At 37.7% G+C, this 18,526-nt stretch overlaps 1 protein-coding gene across 3 annotated transcripts; it reads left to right on the forward strand.

The window, feature by feature from the left end:
* Positions 1–390: 390 nt before the first annotated feature.
* LOC128491196 (protocadherin gamma-B3-like) lies at positions 391–17,080 on the forward strand. 3 transcript variants are annotated; one of them, XM_053463424.1, is made up of 4 exons: positions 391–544; positions 12,899–12,957; positions 13,457–13,545; positions 15,655–16,172. In XM_053463424.1, exons 1-4 carry the CDS (start codon positions 542–544, stop codon positions 15,873–15,875), a joined length of 372 nt encoding a protein of 123 aa, XP_053319399.1. In that variant the 5' UTR covers positions 391–541; the 3' UTR covers positions 15,876–16,172. The 3 variants fall into 3 exon arrangements, with proteins under 3 accessions (XP_053319399.1, XP_053319397.1, XP_053319398.1); XM_053463422.1 differs by lacking the exon at positions 391–544 and adding an exon at positions 1,446–4,220 and having other exon boundaries at positions 15,655–17,080; XM_053463423.1 differs by lacking the exon at positions 391–544 and adding an exon at positions 1,761–1,970.
* The last annotated feature ends 1,446 nt before the right edge of the window (positions 17,081–18,526 follow it).

Genomic DNA, 18,526 nt, shown 5'->3' on the forward strand with positions numbered 1-18,526 from the left:
TGTGGAATACACATCTATTTTACCGATAAATTATTTACATTCTATATTATTTGTAGAATTTATTATTTAGCCATCAAGCAAGTTTGCCACAAATTCCTTCTAGACTCGCTCCTAGGCGGTCGACAAATTGAAAGGGTTAAGAGCAAATTATGGCAACATTCTCGTAAACGTCATTTATTTCTGTATGCAATAGCTAATTTTTAACAATTTATCTTTACGACAACACAACATGTTAATGATTTTGAGTTTTATATGAAGACGGCAAAAGCAGCCAGTTTAAGGCACTGGTATTGTGTTAAATTCTCTTTGTTTCCTTCCCCCTTTTCCTATGAATGACTGGTTCCCTCCCCTCTCCTTCCTCATTTGCTTTCACGCTGTCAAAGAAAAGCTACTCTAGACCGTGGAAGCACACAAGAAAGCAGTGCAGAAACCTCCAGCCACCATCTATACACTGGAATATTATTAAGGGTTTGTTCTACGTAAGACGTCTGGGCTGCATTATGAAGGAAATAGGTTTTGTAAACTGCAGGCAAGATTTTAAATGGCAAGTATGAACTGTATTTTCATCGATGTTGGATCTGCTCTGTGGCCACTTTTGATCGAAAAGAGTTAAAGAGCATTGATCATCTGGTTATAATTCTAACTGATCTATGAAAGATTAAAAATAATACCATTATAATAATAATAATAGGTAGGGATTCTCTCATCATCTGTCTCTGTTTCAGTTTATTACAAATTATTACAAAATTATACTTAAAAATGCATTATTTTCTAAATAATACCGTTTTGTTTTTTCTATGTAAACTACATGAAGACAGGATATAGTATATTTTCGTGTACTTTAGGCTTTCTTACATTTTGCATCAAACAAAATATGTAACTCATTGTGATTCTGAGGTTCAGCCTCAGGTTTTGTGCGTTCATTTCGGAAGTTCTCTTTGTATTTCTTTCAATTTTGTAAATCTTACCAACGATTAAAAAACACAAAGAGGCCTGTTGGGTATTTTCAAAAATCTGCCAAAAGGCTGGCACTTGTGATTTGATAATTTAAATTAGCTCTCAGACACACAACAGCAGATTGTGTTGTAGGAGTAATATTTCCTTCTGTTTATAAAACATATTCTAAATGACTCATTCTCAAATCCCACTCATTCTTCATTTCATTCATAACCTATTAATCATTAGATATATCATTTTGTCAATTGTTGGACGTTTTTAAAAGATCACATTGTAAAATGTATGCAACTAGCAAACAATTACGAATATAAACAGCTTGCTTTATATAGTAGTATCTTTGCATAGTGTTTAATCTTGTGTAGCCTGAACATGCCTTGAGTAACTTATTTCTGTTTGGAATGCAAGGAGTTAAGTATTGAACATAAGGTAATGAGAGTGTTAAAATTGTTTGTAAAGAGAATTTTAACAGGAATGTCGGATAGCAGCTTTTGCTGAGATACTTAGATTTTTTTGCATATGATTTCATTAAAAATATCAGACTTATTCTAGTACACAGGAAATATTTTTAAGGAAAAACGGACTGTGATTGGATACACTAAAACTCATCTATAGCCAATGCTGTGCTGCGTAAAATTCAATGGCTGATATGTGCACGCTCCTCCTTCCTTTCTGTTGCCAGCTAGATTTTACCTTCTCTGTCTGATGGAAAACGATATTACAAATCAGCCTCGATTCCATCCTTTTTTCCTAAGGATTACCAGCTCAGTATCCAGGATGCGTTGAAAAAAAGAGGTATCATCAAACAAGGCATTTCTGCAATGATTCATCCAGCAGGTTACCGTGTTTTGCAAGTAGGAGTGCTGCATCTCTTCCTTTTGTGGCTGCTCGTAAATCTTACATATGCACAGTTCCGTTACTCTATCCCTGAAGAACTAAACAGGGGGGAAATTGTTGGAAATATCGCCAAGGACCTTGGAACTGATGTAGCAAAACTAGTGGCTGCCAATCTTCAGGTACTTTCTGATTCTGACTCCCAATATTTTTCTGTAAATGTAAACAATGGAGCCATATTGGTGAACGACAGAATAGATAGGGAGATTCTTTGTGGACAGAGTGTTACCTGTATCTTGAATCTTAAATTTGCTATAGAGAATCCAGTTGAGGTGTACAGAATTGAGGTTGAAATACTAGACATTAATGATAATGCTCCCCGATTTCAGAGTGATGAGCTGACTTTAAAAATAAATGAGCTGGCATCCCCTGGTGCTAGATTCCTCATTCCAAATGCACAAGACCCTGATATAGGATCTAATGCTTTGCAGGAGTACCATCTTAGCCCAAGTGAAAATTTTGCCTTAATAGTCAAAAAGCGCACAGATGGAAGTAAATTTCCAGAATTAGTCCTAGAAAAGGCTCTAGATAGGGAGCAGACAGCTGTCCACCACTTGGTACTGAAAGCAGAAGATGGTGGAGTGCCATGTAGATCTAGCACCATGCAAATTACCATAATAGTTTTAGATGCCAATGATAACCACCCTGCATTTGATCAACCCTCGTATAATGTGCATCTTAAAGAGAATGCCCCTAAAAATTCCCTAGTCATAAAACTCAATGCAACAGATTTAGATGAAGGGCCAAATGGAGAAATTGAGTACTTTTTCAGCAGCCACAATTCAGAAGCTTTGAGTGATATTTTTCAACTTAATTCAGAAACTGGAGAAATACGGGTACTTGGTGATTTGGATTTTGAAGAGCTTTCAGTTTATGAACTTGATATTGAAGCTAGAGATAAAGGAAGCCCTATTATGGAAGAACATTGCAGTGTAATTGTCCATATCATTGATGTAAATGACAACACTCCAGAAATGATTATAAGTGCATTTTCTAGTTCTGTTCCGGAAGACTCACCACCTGGAACAGTAGTCGCAGTTATTACAATAAAAGACAAAGATCATGGGGATAACGGAAGGGTACAGTGCCAAGTAGACAAAAATCTTCCATTCACAGTAAGGGAAGATTTTGAGCATCAGTTTTCCCTAATCACAAGTGATCAGCTGGATCGAGAAAGTGTTTCCGAGTATCAAATAACAATAACTGCAAGAGACATGGGTAACCCCCCTCTTTCCACAGTGAAAGTTATTTCTGTTGGAGTATCTGATGTAAACGATAATGCTCCTCAGTTTGTTGAACCTGTTTACGAAGTTTTTGTAGAAGAGAATAACAATGCTGGAGAGTTGCTTTGTACGGTTTCTGCTTTGGATCCAGACTTGGACCAGAATTCCCGCCTCTCTTATTCCATTTTGCACAATCCTAAAGATGATTATGCCTCTTCGTCTCATATTTACATCAACTCCGAAAATGGACAAGTGTACCTAAAGTTTCCACTTGATTATGAAAGAATAAATTATTTCCAGTTTCAAATAGAAGTTACAGATGCTGGTTCTCCACCCCTAAAAAATAAGACTGTTGTGCATGTTTTTGTTCTAGATCAAAATGACAATGCTCCGACAGTTGTATTCCCTTTAGTTGGAGCTAATTCAGTTGCACAGTGTAAGTTCCCACGTTCAACTGGCCCAAATGTTATGGTAAGCAAGATATCAGCAGTGGATCATGACTCTGGTCGTAATGCATGGCTTTCATACAACATAGTTGAAGCAACAGATCCAACACTCTTCAGTATTGTCTTGAGGACTGGAGAAATAAAGACCAAACGGGCTATTCAGGATATTGATCCAAACATTCACGAGCTCCTTCTTATTGTTAAGGACTCTGGTGAACCATGTTTATCAACCTCGGTTACAGTAATGATGACCTTAGAAGACAAAGATCTAGAAATCTCACAGGGTGTCAAAGACCATTCTAAAAAAAAGAATATATCTAGTCTAACGCTTTATCTAATAGTTTGCTTAATTGTTATTTCGGTTATATCATTAATTGGTCTGGCAGCTCTCGGAATTAAAATTCACAAATGTGAGAACAAGAATTTTCCTCTCTGTTGTCGACAAAGCCAAAAGAAAACAGTGGTAACTGGAACAAAGTTACATGGAACATTTCAGCTTCATCCAAGCCTTTGTAACACTATAATAGGGGTCCGAGTGGATTGTGCTGGAAATATCCCATCTAATCGAAGGGTCAGACATTGTTTCTCCCCAGTTTCAGATATTAGTGAGTTTATGTTTATGAGGCCACCTCATGTTACTACTAACGCCTCTTCCCCAGGGATATTGGTTCCAGATCCTAACTTCTCCATTCCTTCGAATGAGGTGAGCTCCCAAAATTTGCCATTACTTGAAACCAAAGTCAAGCCAGATGAATGTAATTAATCTTTTAGAATTTCATCTTTCATGGCATCTGTGAGCAGCGTGGTGAACACATACACAGCCCATATCATCACAGACCATTACACCATACTATTTAAATCACAATGTCCACATTATGGAAGAATTTAAGCTGTTGTGTTCTAATTTGTACTCATCTGCTGAATATTAAAACTAGGTGTTTTGTACAAAGTATAATTAAGAACCAGACTAGAACATTTAGCAATTATTTTATGTGTCACTAAACAGAAAGTGATATTAGTTTCTATTTTTATTTCATCCCAATACTTTAGGGAATGAGAATCATCTTAGTTAGTCATAGAAAATAATATAATTTAACAACTAGGTTACTTATTGGTACTGGAATTGTTTTTCTTTCACAACCAAACAAAACGCAGTAAAATTATTTTTTATTGAAAACTGCTATTATATTATATACAATTTTGAAAATGGAGGCAAAATGGCCCCTTATTTTTGAACCATATAACTGAAAACCAACTGCAATTACTGAAAATAACAAATCTAAAAAAATATATTTTAACATTTTTTTAAGCAGAATGCTAATTCAGTGCCCTTTAAGTAATAGAAAGAACTAGATCAAAAGTTAGCCCAGCCATATTTGCCAGGATTATAATCTGTTCACTTTTAAAAATGGGGTTGTCCAGCTGGAGTATTACATATCAACATGTGGCCCAGAAAATCTTTTCTATTAGTCTGCTTGAAGTCCACAATTCATCCACTGAATACTAGCTCACCGATACGTAAGTCTGAATGATATGATGTCCTAATTTAGTCAGAGGTAATGAGGTTTTTTTTCACAGTGGAATAGCTAGATAAAAAAAAAATACTAAATAGCCCAGAGGCTTGGATTATCTATCACAAAAAAAAAAATACTTTCACATAATAAACATTCAAGAGACTTTTTTTTCTTAGAAACAGGTATGGTCAACTTTGCTAAATATGGAACTATGCTTTTTTTAAAAGGACAAAAATAAGGACATTGTCAATTTATGGAACCTTCATGAGCAATCATTTGATTTTTTTTTTTTTTACATCTACTCCTATGTTTGCTGCACTTGTTATTAAGTGCCTTATATATTGTAAGTTTTATCCACTTCGGGATCAAAGGATGATTTTGCAAATCGACACCAGCAAACCAAGAAAATCACAACGTAACAAAAGAGGCATTGTAAAATACGCTGAAATAGTGTCTTTATAGATTTTTTTGTTTTAGAAATCTTTATGCACCTTAAACCTGGTCAACAGCATAAACTGGTTTGTAAAGCTTTTTAATTGAGTCTTCGAGTTCAGATTAATACTGAGGCATCATGTGAACCATATGACGGGTAAGAACAATTTTGATTTATGAAGTTCTTGTTTCAACAATGATGTCATTCAAACAGCATTCCATTATTGTACGATGCATTCATAATAAAACATTTTCACAGTTTTATTTTGTGTCAAGAGTGTGTGTGACAACATTATTCCTTTCATCACATTTGGAACTATGCTCAACATATTTACACTAATTATGTTGTTTAACTTTGATATATTTGTTCATGACATGTCCACATTAATTTTTGTAACAATGTCTAAAGTTAACCCCTTAAGGACAATGGGCGGTCCCAAAACCCATTGAAAACAATGCATTTTGAGACGTACATGTACGGGCTTTGTCATTAAGGGGTTAAATATATGGTGTATGTATGTAATTCTTTGAAGGGCTTGGGATTTAAGTGATGCCTTACATTACTGGTGCTGGTCAAAAAGTTCTTCAATACTATGATGGATTTAGTGTCTAATTACTGTTTATAACCACTGCTTGGTTAACATGGGCTTGGAATGTGAGTTGTAGATAATATTTACCTAGTTAAATAAAGGTCTGTCAAGATCTGACAAGCTAAACCATTAAGTTAAGTTGGGTAGCATGATTTCACTTAGGGCAGTATTTCCATAAACTTTACTGAAGACTGCTCAGCAGTGAAGATTCCCCTACCGACACAACAGCACGATTTACTAAACTCTAGAATACGGTAAGTAATAATTCTTATGGTGCCTTATAACCACAAGATTCCATGTCAATACGGAAGCTTAGATTTGGCTGTGGGTATGATATTGGAATTATGCATATAGAAATATGCCACCTGTCTGGCAATTTGAGCTAACCAAGAAATTGTCAAGATACAAAAATGTAAATTGTATGGCAAAGCTCCAGATACTGCCAGGGCAGATTGTTATCAGGTGTTATCGTTATCATGTGAAGTTGGGTTTAATTTAAATGGTGAAAAATATTGGAGATACATTGGAATAAAAAAGTCTACTTATTTTGCACATGTAATAAGGCTCAGATATTAATGTCACACACAATTACAAGTACACATCCATGCTCACATACACAATTACACATCCATGCTCACATACATACATATATAGGAACACATACATGTATACATCCTGCCTCCTGCCCTCCTCCGCTTACCTCTCACCTCTCACCTCTCTAGTAGCTTTATCTCCATCTGCTCGCACACTGTCTGACCAGCCTCATTTTTACTGCGGGTTTATGTGACCCTGATATGTTCCTGTCTCCCAGTGCCAGTTCAAAATAGTTTAGAAAGGGCCCTTTCTTAACAATTTTGAACCGGTACGAAGAGACAGGAACAGGGGGTCACACCGGGCCCCATAAAGGCACAGGCCCTTTGATGACGTCTTTGTCCCCTAAAAGCCTTTCCGCACCATCTTTGTGTCCAAACCGCTTGTCAGTGCCCCCAAACTGCTTGTCTATTCCATCTTTGCATTCCCAATTGGCTTGTCTGTGCACTCAAACAGCTTCTCTGCTCTATCTTTGTGCCCAAACAGCTTGTTTGTCCCTGCAGCCCCTGAAATGTCCCAACCAGCCCCTGTCATGTCCCCTCTAGCCCATATCATGTCATCTCGATCCTGTCATATCACTATGAGCCCCTGTCATGCACCCCCAGCCCCTGTAATGTACCTCCCAGTTCCTGTAGTGTACCCCAAATCCCTGTATTGTCCTCAACAGCCCCTGTCATGTCTCATCCAGCCCCTGTATTGTTCCTACCTTTATTCAGGGCTGGTGGTGTATTGGTAAAGCCGAAGCAGGTCCTACGCGGCTATATTAAAAATAAGGAAAATGACAGGTCTGTGCTACTTCTGCACACCCCTCCACTTCTTTTGTACATTCAAGTGGGCCCTTGATCCTATAATCTCCCTCGCCGGGGGCCTTGGGAGGTGCCTTGCACCAGCTGCTCCCCTATTGTTCCGCTTCTGGTTCATGGGATGTTACAAGATTACATAGTATTGTAGTGGTTGATTAAAAAAAAATGTTTTGATTGGTAGCTGTTAGAGTTATATTTACTAATACCAGGTATAAATGAGGATACAGAATTATTAGACTAATAAAAAAAATATTAAAAAGAAAAACAATTAGGCGCTTAATAGTATGCTCAAAGCTTTGAACAGCAATAAACAAATAAAAGTCCAGAAAGAATTCCAATAGGAATAAAGTCCAAAGGTCCATAAAATTCTGTTTTTTCCAATATCTCCAATATCTCACACCAGTGATTAGCTGTATAGCCATAAATCCCAAAAAATGAAAAGCAGCATGTGTAGCGCCATTTTAAAAACACACTTTGTTATACGTGTTTTATATGCTTACCTGCATTCAAATATTGTGTGCAATCTCCACTATGCCTTACACATTATAAAATCCATATATATGTTGACTAAAGACTATGTCTCTTATGCACCCGGACCTTTGTCCTCTCTTGTACACTTCCACCTGCCACTCACCACATCAAATGCAATTGTGTGGGCATGTGATTTGCACAATTAGCCTCCTCTCAACACATTTCATCAGCAAATGGCTTCTTCAGGAGGGACATTTTACCATCAATACACCGGAAACAAGGCCACTATAAGGTAGCCTGGAGTCTTCCCAGGAACGCTGGGTCCATGCTGACGGATTAGGTATAAAGACGCTCGGCACAGGTTTCTGTTAAGGGATATTGTGCTGATGGTGTCAGCTGTGACGCCCCAGGAAGGTAAATACAGATAATTTAGATAGTATTGGAAAACTGTTACTATTAATGAATCAAATCAAAGAAAGTCAGCCAGAAAAAATGCTAAACTAGATTTTTCTCAATATCCTTCCCATGCCCCGTTTCAAAATGTATTACGACTGGCAATTTTATATACAACTATAGCTTCACAAAGTCATCTGTTTGATGACATGGGACGCATGCTCGGAGCATATTTTTTCAACTTCTTGCTTCGCTAGGTCTTTATCTCCTTGAAAATAAATCACGTTTATATCTGGAAAAAAGACGTTGTATTAGGGATTCCGCTGAGTCTTTATAAAAGGTTCTGCTTTGTCTGGTTCAGAGGTTTGTCATGATCTGATGAGATATGAAAAGTAAATATGGGCTGTATTTCATATCTTATATGATAAGTTATTATTCCATATACAACCCCAAATTTTTAAAAAATAATATTGATTAAACATTAATGATTTTATGGTGGGTGCACATAGTAGTGGATTCATGAAAATAATATACCAGTACTTTAAAATGGAATTTATTTTAAAAAATGACTAAGCATTCTTAGTATTAGCAAATTTGGGACTGTGGGCTAGCAATGTATAGAGATGTTCTCCGGGATGTTTACATTGTCCATGATGTGTAAATGGCAGTAGCAGCCATGGTAGCTCTGCATGGTTTTCTTTGCTGGACTACACCTTGGCACCTAGCCAGGGTCAGGTCAAGCTATGTGCCTCTTCTACCTCCATTCTAAATATCTGCTATTGCAGTAATTATTAAACAAAATGGACTAGGTGCAGAGGAACAATGACCATCTGGAGTGCTTTGGTTTCAAGATTTTAAGCAAGCGATAGACTTTTGTTTTCTTGTTGTTTTACTTGCGATTCCATGTTTAGTTTTTAGTTAAAGTTGGTGCTTTTTATTGGGTCAGGACTAGCTAAGGACTCTAGGCAGTCTTTTCTGTGTTGATTTATGGGCCTTCTATACAGTCCCTTTTGGAGAACTTGTTCTGGACAGAATTGCGCATTGAGTAGTTTGTTTTCCAAAATGTTTTGGGCTGCTCGAGAGTTGCACCCCCCAATCCTTTAGTGTATGTCCTGGGCTATTGAAGAGTTTTTATATCTTGTCCATTACTTACCCTTTATCACTCATTACTTTTTCTATTTAAACTGTATATCTCAGCCTTTCATAGTTATACTAGAAGTCTGATACCTACCATACTTGCCAACTTTTGCTCCAGGTGTCCTGGGACATAAAGGGTGGGGCAGTGCTGCATGACTCCATCTACTTTAGATTCCCCCCTCTTCTGACCTGGGGTGTCTAAAACTCACTTACTAGCATTTAGGCTTTGTATATTTAACAGACATACACAGACCTGCTTGGGAACTCTCGGTTTTGCCTGGAGCGTTGCTTCTCCAGTTCTCCATGTCAACACCAGAATCCTCTGGGTCACGGGAGCAATGTCCTGAAACTCCCCACTCCGTGCCCCATTTCTCCTTTAAATGGTGGTGTTTCCGGGATGTCAGCGGGTATGTCCGTTGACGTCAACGAGAACACCCCAGAGGTCAGTGGGCAGTCCTGGCCCCATCCCACAAGTTCCTAGGTATGTATACAGGTTAAACGCAATGCTGCCTGTACACAGTGTAATAAATTGTGCATAGACAGTATTTGTATGCCAAAACAGAATTGATTTTGACAGGACCCAAAAAATTTAGGATGACCTACCATTAGCTTCAGTCTATTTATGTGAACCTCTACCTCAATCTATCTTATTTGTTTCCTCCTTTTCTAATTTATCTGCGATGTCTAGCGATGCTTTTTGTTCTGTGTTCTGATATTGCCTTAGTCGCTTACACTCAATCTATTCTGCATTTGGGAAGTAGCACATGGATTCCTAGGTAAACAAATGGGAAACAGTTGCTATAGTAACTGGGTATTGTTAAGGAGCTGGAAGCTATGAGCTGATTTGACGTGTAGTTCTCGATCAATTCTTTCTCACTATTCAGACCTCTAGCCACTTACTATTGCTAGTGAAACCTTAAAAAGAGAGAACACTGTAGGCTACCAATATATTTTCATAGTTGTATAGGCTTTTATTAATGTTGTATTTGTCTATATAAAAGGAAATGTTGTACATTCTAGTTATACACCTGGAAAATAGGGTATATGTCATAGGTGTCAGAGGATTTAGTCAGCGGTTTAAATATTGAGAGTTGGGCAGGGCACTGATTTCATCTGAGGTGGCCAGTGTGTGTCCATGAGGTGTCCAAGGCATATTAAAGACCCTTTTGCATAAAACATATACTCAAAAGGCTGTCACATAGTCTGTTGTTGCCTTCCTCTATCATTTATTTAAAGTTAAACCCTTGGCTTATTAAAAAAGCCAAAATAGTAGTCTAAAATTGGTCTTTATGAGCATTCAAATATAAGCAACCTAGGTTAAAGCCATCCTAGTAATTGACCTGTTGGGCATGATGGCATAGACTTCTACCATTCCGTTTCTAAATCGAAGAGATCTGAAGACTGTTCTCCCATCTGAAAATCAAAGGCCTGCATTTGATGCCCAGGTAATATAGGGCATTCATAACAGATCTAACATTTCAGTGTAGCTCAGTTTTCTAGCCAAATAAACTTTATTTATTGGTATCTCAGTGGTTTTCCACTAAGATGTCATTTACATGATGGTAGCTAACTTGCTCAGGTGTACATAAAAGAAGCAGCTCTTAAATTTTGGTATTCTCGAGATTTTGGTAACTCAGGTTCATACTATACTGCTTCATAGTGATTTTATGGTTTCACAGCATGACAATACACATTACCAGGGCTGATGCAGGAAGTTTTGTCACTCTACGCAAAAACTAATTTTTCTGTCCCTTGTATACCACTTACTTGTGGACAGAGTCATGTCAGCATATCATACACATTTTTCACCCCCCTGCGTTGAAGGCACCTACATTGCAGGCATCACAGGTCACACACCCCTAAGGCCAGCTTTGGCACCCATATTGTACACATAGGACTTGCCCCAGAACCAAGACTGCATCCACAGAACAGTGTAACGCCCTTAGGACTGACCCAGCACCCTGACTGCGCACAAAGGAATGGCCCCAGCATCCAGGTCTCCTTCCATCTTTCTTTATCTCTCCTTTGTCTCACTTTCTCCTCTTTCTTTTTTTTTCTCACCTCTCATTATTGCTTCTTCTCTTTCTTTCTTCTCTTTATCTCTCCCATTTCTTCCCACCGCTCCTCCTTCTCATTATGTCCTCCCTTTCTTGTTTTCTCTGCAACTTTTTCTCTCCTTTCTTTCCATCTCTCTTCTTTCTCCTTTGCTCCCCTTCTCACTATGTCTTTCCTTTCTTTCTCCTCATTATTTCCACCCTATATCTTTCTCTATATCTCTCTGCCCTTTCTCCCAATCACTTTCCTTGCTGAGGTGTCTCACTGTTATGTTGTGGTGCTCACAGCTTGACTGCTGAGGCAGGGGAGGATCCAGAGCCTGACTGGACTCACACTAACGCATGCCGAGACACTCACACCAACACAACTAGACACTCAGCACTAACATACACAGACCCTTGACACTAACACACATACACACACTAACATACACAACCAGACACCCACACAAACATGCCCAGATACTCAAACTAACACAACCAGACACACACATACTAACATGCTTACAAACCCAGACACACACTAATATACCCAGGCAGACACTAACATACAAAAACATACTAAAATACACAGAAAGACACACACTAACATACCCAGACACACATACATACCCTGCAGACACTAAAATATATACCCAGACAGACACTAACATACAGACACACACACTAACATACCCAGGCAGACATACACTAACAAAGCCAGATACACATATATAGCCAGGCAGAGACACACTAACATACCCAGACAGACACTAACATACCCAGATACACATACATACTCAGACACATACTTGCATACCCAGACACAAACTTGTATACTCACACACACTTGAATACCTACACACTAACATACATATCAAGGCAGGCACTAACATACATACCCAGACACACAATAACATATATACCCAGACACTGACAGACATACACGCAGCTCATTTATGCTAGAACGTTTCAGTCTGTCTTTGATGCGCGTTGCAGGGGGTGACCCCACTATCTCCTAGAGGTTAGGAAGGTACAGAGGGGTTGTTTCCCGCCGACGTCAGCCGGACCTCCCACCGACGTCAGCCGAAACTCCCACCAACGTCAGTGAGACCGCCCACCGATATCAGTGGGCAGTCATGGCCACGTCCCGCTAATAGCAGGACTGTTTGCAGGAAAGGGGATCTTCTATTTTTCTGCTTCTTGGCTCTGGTTCATGCTCATCATAAAACTCAGAGCCAAACCAGGCATCTACCTTCAGCCTGCACTGGCCTACCCAGTGCTAGTGTGATAAAGGTAGGGATAAAAGCTGTAGAAATTAATATCTTTACATTTAAAGGAACCTACAACATTATATGGAGATGATCCCTCTAAGTGTGTGTGACTAAGTGACAAATCCACATTGTGCTTTCTTCAGCAGGCACAAGCTAACATTGATTGGCATTTTTCGCAAGCTCAAAAGCCTAGCACTAGTGGGTGAGTACAGTTTTGTGAGTTTACTAATCATACCATTACCATGTCATCATTGCTCTGTTCACTGCTTAAAGAAACAGTGTAGTTTCCAAAAGTGTATTTTTATTTTTAGTGTCTATTGGAATGCATTGTGCATTGTTGCATGCAAATTACAATTTTGTATATTTTTTTAGTTATAGGAGTTAGAAAATAAGACATTTGACTGACTTAACACCTCTCCAACTGCCTTTATTGAAGTTCAACTACCACTGACATAAAAGGGAGTGCAGCTGAGCATGTGCAAGAAGTGTACATATGAATGCTTCCTGGTTTCAGTAGAGTTAGACAGGGGAGGAGACATAAGTGTCATCTTCTAACAAATGCCTGCATTTATTTTAATACAGTAAAATGCAACTCCATCACACTTGACATCCTATGAATACAGAGAACTATGACTCGCCTGTAGTTATGCTGCTGAACACAGAATAGTCTGAAAAATAACAGCCATTTTTTGGTTATCTAGAGCACAGCCTTCTGAAGATGCTGGAGTATGGCCAAACAATCCTGTTGAAACAGAAAGGCTTCAAGCAATGATCTTGGCCTCTGCAACAGGTATGTTTACAAAATTCTAAACTACAGAACATAATTATTATTAAAATAGTCTCAACTAGACCTGTGTATTTGGATTTATATGAATTGAAAATGTACAGAAGTTTGGGAAAATTTGGCGATCTGTATGAAGCCACGAAAATGAAGCCAGACCCCCACAAAGCAGACAAAATTCGGTCAAAATGGTGGCGTTTCGGTGACGTCCTCTCCCCGATTGGGGAAGAGGACATCACTGGAAGCGCCACTATTTTGGTGGAAGCTTGTGGCAGGTTATGTCCACGGAGATGCGAATGAAGACAGAAGATAAAAGAGAAAAGGTGAAAGAACAACAATAAGATGCAGAATTATGAAACGTACATTAAACCCAGCATTTTTTTTTCAATCATAGTAACCTAAAACTGTAGTGGTGATGGAAGTACACATCAGCCTTAAGTGAGATATATAATAAACAAGTCTAATGCAGGGTTTAAATGTGTTTTATATGTACCAGCATAAACAGTGAGATTGTATAAATATGAAAAAGAAGAGCTAAACCCATGTTAGATAATTTATAATTTTAGTTCCGATGGATAAGGTGGGGCAGGAGAATAAATCAAGGGAAGTTAGATTATAGTTACTTACAGTTGTGTGAAAAAGTACACAATCTTTGAATTCTATGGTTTTACATATGAGGACATAATAATGATTGTTTACTTAGCAGGTCTAAAAACTAGGTAAATAAAATGGGCCATCGCAACACCTTGACTTTTTTCTTTTTCAGCCATTCTGTAGTAGATTTTCTGGTGTGTTTGGTTATCATTGTCCTGTTGCATGAAGCGATTTTGGCCAAGCTTTAGCTGTTGGACAGGTGGCCTCACATTTGACTCTAGAATAGTTTGGCATACAGAGGAGTTCATGGTCGACTGCAAGGTTCCCAGGTCCTGTGGCTGCAAAACAAGACCAAATCATGACCGTGCTTGACAGTTGGCATGAGGTGTTTGTGCTGATATGCTGTGTTTCATTTTCGCCTAATATGGCGCTGTGCATTATGGCCAAACATCTTCACTTTGGTGTTGTCTGTCCAAAGGACATTGTTCCAGAAGTCTTGTGGTTTGTTCAGATGCAACTTTGCAAACCTAAGCCGTGCTGCCATGTTCCTTTTAGAGAGAAGAGGCTTTCTCCTGGCAATTCTTCCAAACAAACCATACCATAGTCTTTTTCTTATTATACTGTCATATGCTAACTGAGGCCTGTAGAGTCTGAGATGTAACTATTCGGTTTTATGCAATTTCTCTGAGCATTGGATGGTCTGACTTTGGGGAATTTGCTGGGACGTCCACTCCTAGGAAGATTGGCAACTGTCTTAAATGTTTTCCACTTTTGAATAATCTTTCTCACGGCAGAATTTTGGACTTTAAATTATGTGAAAATGGCCCTATAACCCTTTCCAGACTGATGAGCGTCAACTCTTAAGATCATTGCTCATATTGTTTCTCCTTGACATTGTGTTAACACACACCTGAATGCTCCAGACCAGCAAATTGCTAAAACTTCAGCTTTGATAGAGGTGGTTACACTTGCTGATGATCAATTAATCAAGGGCATTTGATTAGCAGCACCTGGCTTCTCTATTTAGGCTTTATTTTTCTTAAATAAATCATGATACAGCGTATGTAATATGCCATGTTTTGTTGTTCATCTGAAGTTGTTTTTACCTAATTTTTAGACCTGCTAAGGAACAGATGATATGTAAAACCACAGAATTCAAAGAGGGTGTACTTTCTTTTCCACACAACTGTAAATACACGGGTTTTGATGCTCTTAATGATTTCAGGTAACAGAACAAGGGAGTGATTATGGCATTCGGGAAGGAAATATTACTTAAGCATACACATTAAAGAAGCAATCACTCTTCATGGTGTCTGCTTCCTGTCTATTGTCAGGGAGCACTGCCATAACCGTGTGATTGACAATAAAAGGGGCGGGCCCCAGTGACTCTGTAAAGGGTTTAAAAAGTGTTAAATTCTAAATTAGTGGAATCGCACCTTTAGGCTGCAAGATAAAATGGTAGTCATATGAATGTTTGGCAAGTTAAAATATATGTTTGTGTTTTGCCCTTTTCTAACACTGCAGAGGCCGCTGAAGGTTCAAATCTTGGAGGAGGGACTGGGACAATGGGTCTTGGTGCCTGCTATGGTCCACAGTTCACATTGCAACATGTTCCAGATTACAGACAAAATATATACATCCCGGGAACTGCCACACTGACTAATGCTGCTGTGAAACATGATGGTAAGGCTGCTCTGCCTTCAGGCGGGAACAAAAAAAAGGCAACAAAAAAAGAGAAGAAATAGTGATTGTCTGAAATGGACAACAAAAGCTAAGAAGACAATGCTATGAACATTTAACCCCTACTAAAATCCTCTACTGGATGTTATTGTTGAGAAGATCAAAGAATGATAAATTACAATGACAGTGAATGTTTCTAAAACATAAAATCTGATTAGAATTTATGCTAATTGAACTCAACATAGCACATTATAAGCTGACAACATATTTGCCATTTTTTACTTAATACAAGACTTTTTGAGGAGGAATACTTTTATAACTAAAAACGGTACTGAAAACGTAAGTGTGGTTGCTGCCGAAAAGTGGATTTTCCTTTTGAAAAATGCATATATTTCAAACCAATAATAGAAAAACAATGAGTGTATTCCCTTTGAAATTCCCATCAGGATTGAAAGCGTGTATTCTATTTACTCTTGTGTGAGTTTGTGGTTCTGTAGTTTGTGATATGTTTTAAAGGGTTAAGAATAGAGTTCTCTGTAGATGAATTCACGGTGTCTGAATTAGAAAATTGTGTGTAAACAAAATCGGTATAAGTGTAAGACAAGGCTCATTTATACTACTACCTTTGACTAATCCAAAAGAGTAAAAGCGTACATGGTCATCTAAATTAGGTTGATAGGATCAAACCTTGTGCTTTTTGCAGCTGGCCACAGGCAGATTTGTTGTATGTTAAATAACCAGGTATTCAAAAATTGTTTGTTTTTGAATGAAATGGATGATCCATTGGCTTATTTTGATTATTCCGATATAGATATCTATCTATATGGATAACTTTTGTTCTGTTGATGCTTTTTGTGGAAAGAGAAGATAAAAAGTCTGATGTATTTGCAGGTCGTATTATAAAATTAAAGAGGTAGTAAAGTGAAGATGATTAATAACAAATTCTGCCCCAAAAAAGCATGACTTTTAACAATATGAGTTTTCTCAAAACTAAAATAATAATATATTGATTTACGGAAGAAAGCACAGATATTAATCTACTACAGCTATTGTTTTGTTGCTGGGAATAACGGGAGCCTCATGTATCTTAAATATATTTGAAAAATGTTAATTTAAGGCAAATTATTTTCGTTGAGTACATGTAAACCTATGAACAAATAATGGGAACATCACTTAAAATATGATGGATTACTCATAGTAGCACGGATTTTTTTGTGACGTAACAGCCTTAAAATCCGCTCTTTATTTTACTCAAACAAGCAAAAACAAAGCTGTTAACTTTTAGTACTTTCATACAGAACAGTCTCTGATAAAATATGAATGAGCTAATTGGCTTTCAGTGCATCTCTGTTGGATGGAATAAAACCTATTCCATCCAACACTTCCACTATCATTTTGTCATATGTCATGTTAGTGCAACATGTTGTCACTAGGAAGGTGTAATGCATTTTGTACAAGCAATACTAATAATTAATACTAATTATTAGTCACAAATAAGAGCTTGGCGTATTTATAAGAAACATATAAAAAGTCTGGGGGAAAAGATTTAATTATGAATGATATATATGTACCAATAATTATTTGCTCAGCTTAAGCTCCCATTCTAGAAGGTATCTCTAATGTAGGTCATTCACTAAGGTTTTGAGATTTTTCTTGGGCCGGTAAGAATCTACTGATCTGCATTTCAAAGATATTATACACGATAAATTCAGTTATTGTTTTACGCACCTGAAGAGCTATTCAGCAATAGAGAGAGCTACCAGTCGCTGGCAAGCTACTTGATGCAGAGCCCTATTCTAGAAACTTTTCCTATATATGTAAGTCCATCTTTAGCATACATATATTGTATGCCCAATTCCAATGTTCCTTTTCTTAGAACTTCCAGATGGAATGGGTTAAGAAAATCAGGTTAAGATGACTGTATCCCAAATGTAGGCATTATAAGTTTCAGTAAGGTAAAGGAAAATAACAAGAGTTGATACCACCCTAAAGCAATGATCATCTATTACTTCAATACAGTAATATACCTGTATATGGGACTCTTGTATATTACGCCTTTCTGAAACCTCATGCCCTATGTAAACGCAGGCGTCCTTTACCTGATCCATGTTTATTGAGAAGAGGACTGAATGTAATGTAAAAGCTGTATATAAAGAATGTAATAACGATGTCAAACTATCTAGGCGCATTATGATTGCAATTATTTTGATTTTTATGTATTCTTAGACATTGCTAGTTTGAACCCAAAGGCAATGATGTACAAGTAATCATGTGAAAAAAAGTTGCGTGTTTGGTTGCCGCTGTTGAGGTATCATTGCTAGTATTAACACCGAGCTTAACATGATGGGAATTGTCTTCACATTGAATTAGGAAAATATTGCTAGTAAAAAAAAAAAGATACTGAGGATTGGGATGATTTTCAAGGCTGTATTTATTTCTATACAGGACCCTAGGCGGTAATACAAGAATTATCATCTTGTCATGGGAATCGTCATTTTGTTCAGTAGGTAGTTGTATTATGGCAAAAATCATGCTAGGATGAGCCTGTGGTCATGAATATGATATGAAAGTTCTTACGTCATTAACCTAGTAATGTAAAAAAAACACTAATATTGTTGTGTTTTTACATAAATGTACAGAATAAAATGCATGCTACCAAGTTCAACCAGTGCCCACAGGTAATAGTAGTACATAATATGTGCATGCCCAACCAAGC

This window comes from Spea bombifrons, chromosome 4 (assembly GCF_027358695.1).
Source record: "Spea bombifrons isolate aSpeBom1 chromosome 4, aSpeBom1.2.pri, whole genome shotgun sequence".
Classification (NCBI taxonomy): Eukaryota; Metazoa; Chordata; class Amphibia; order Anura; family Pelobatidae; genus Spea; species Spea bombifrons.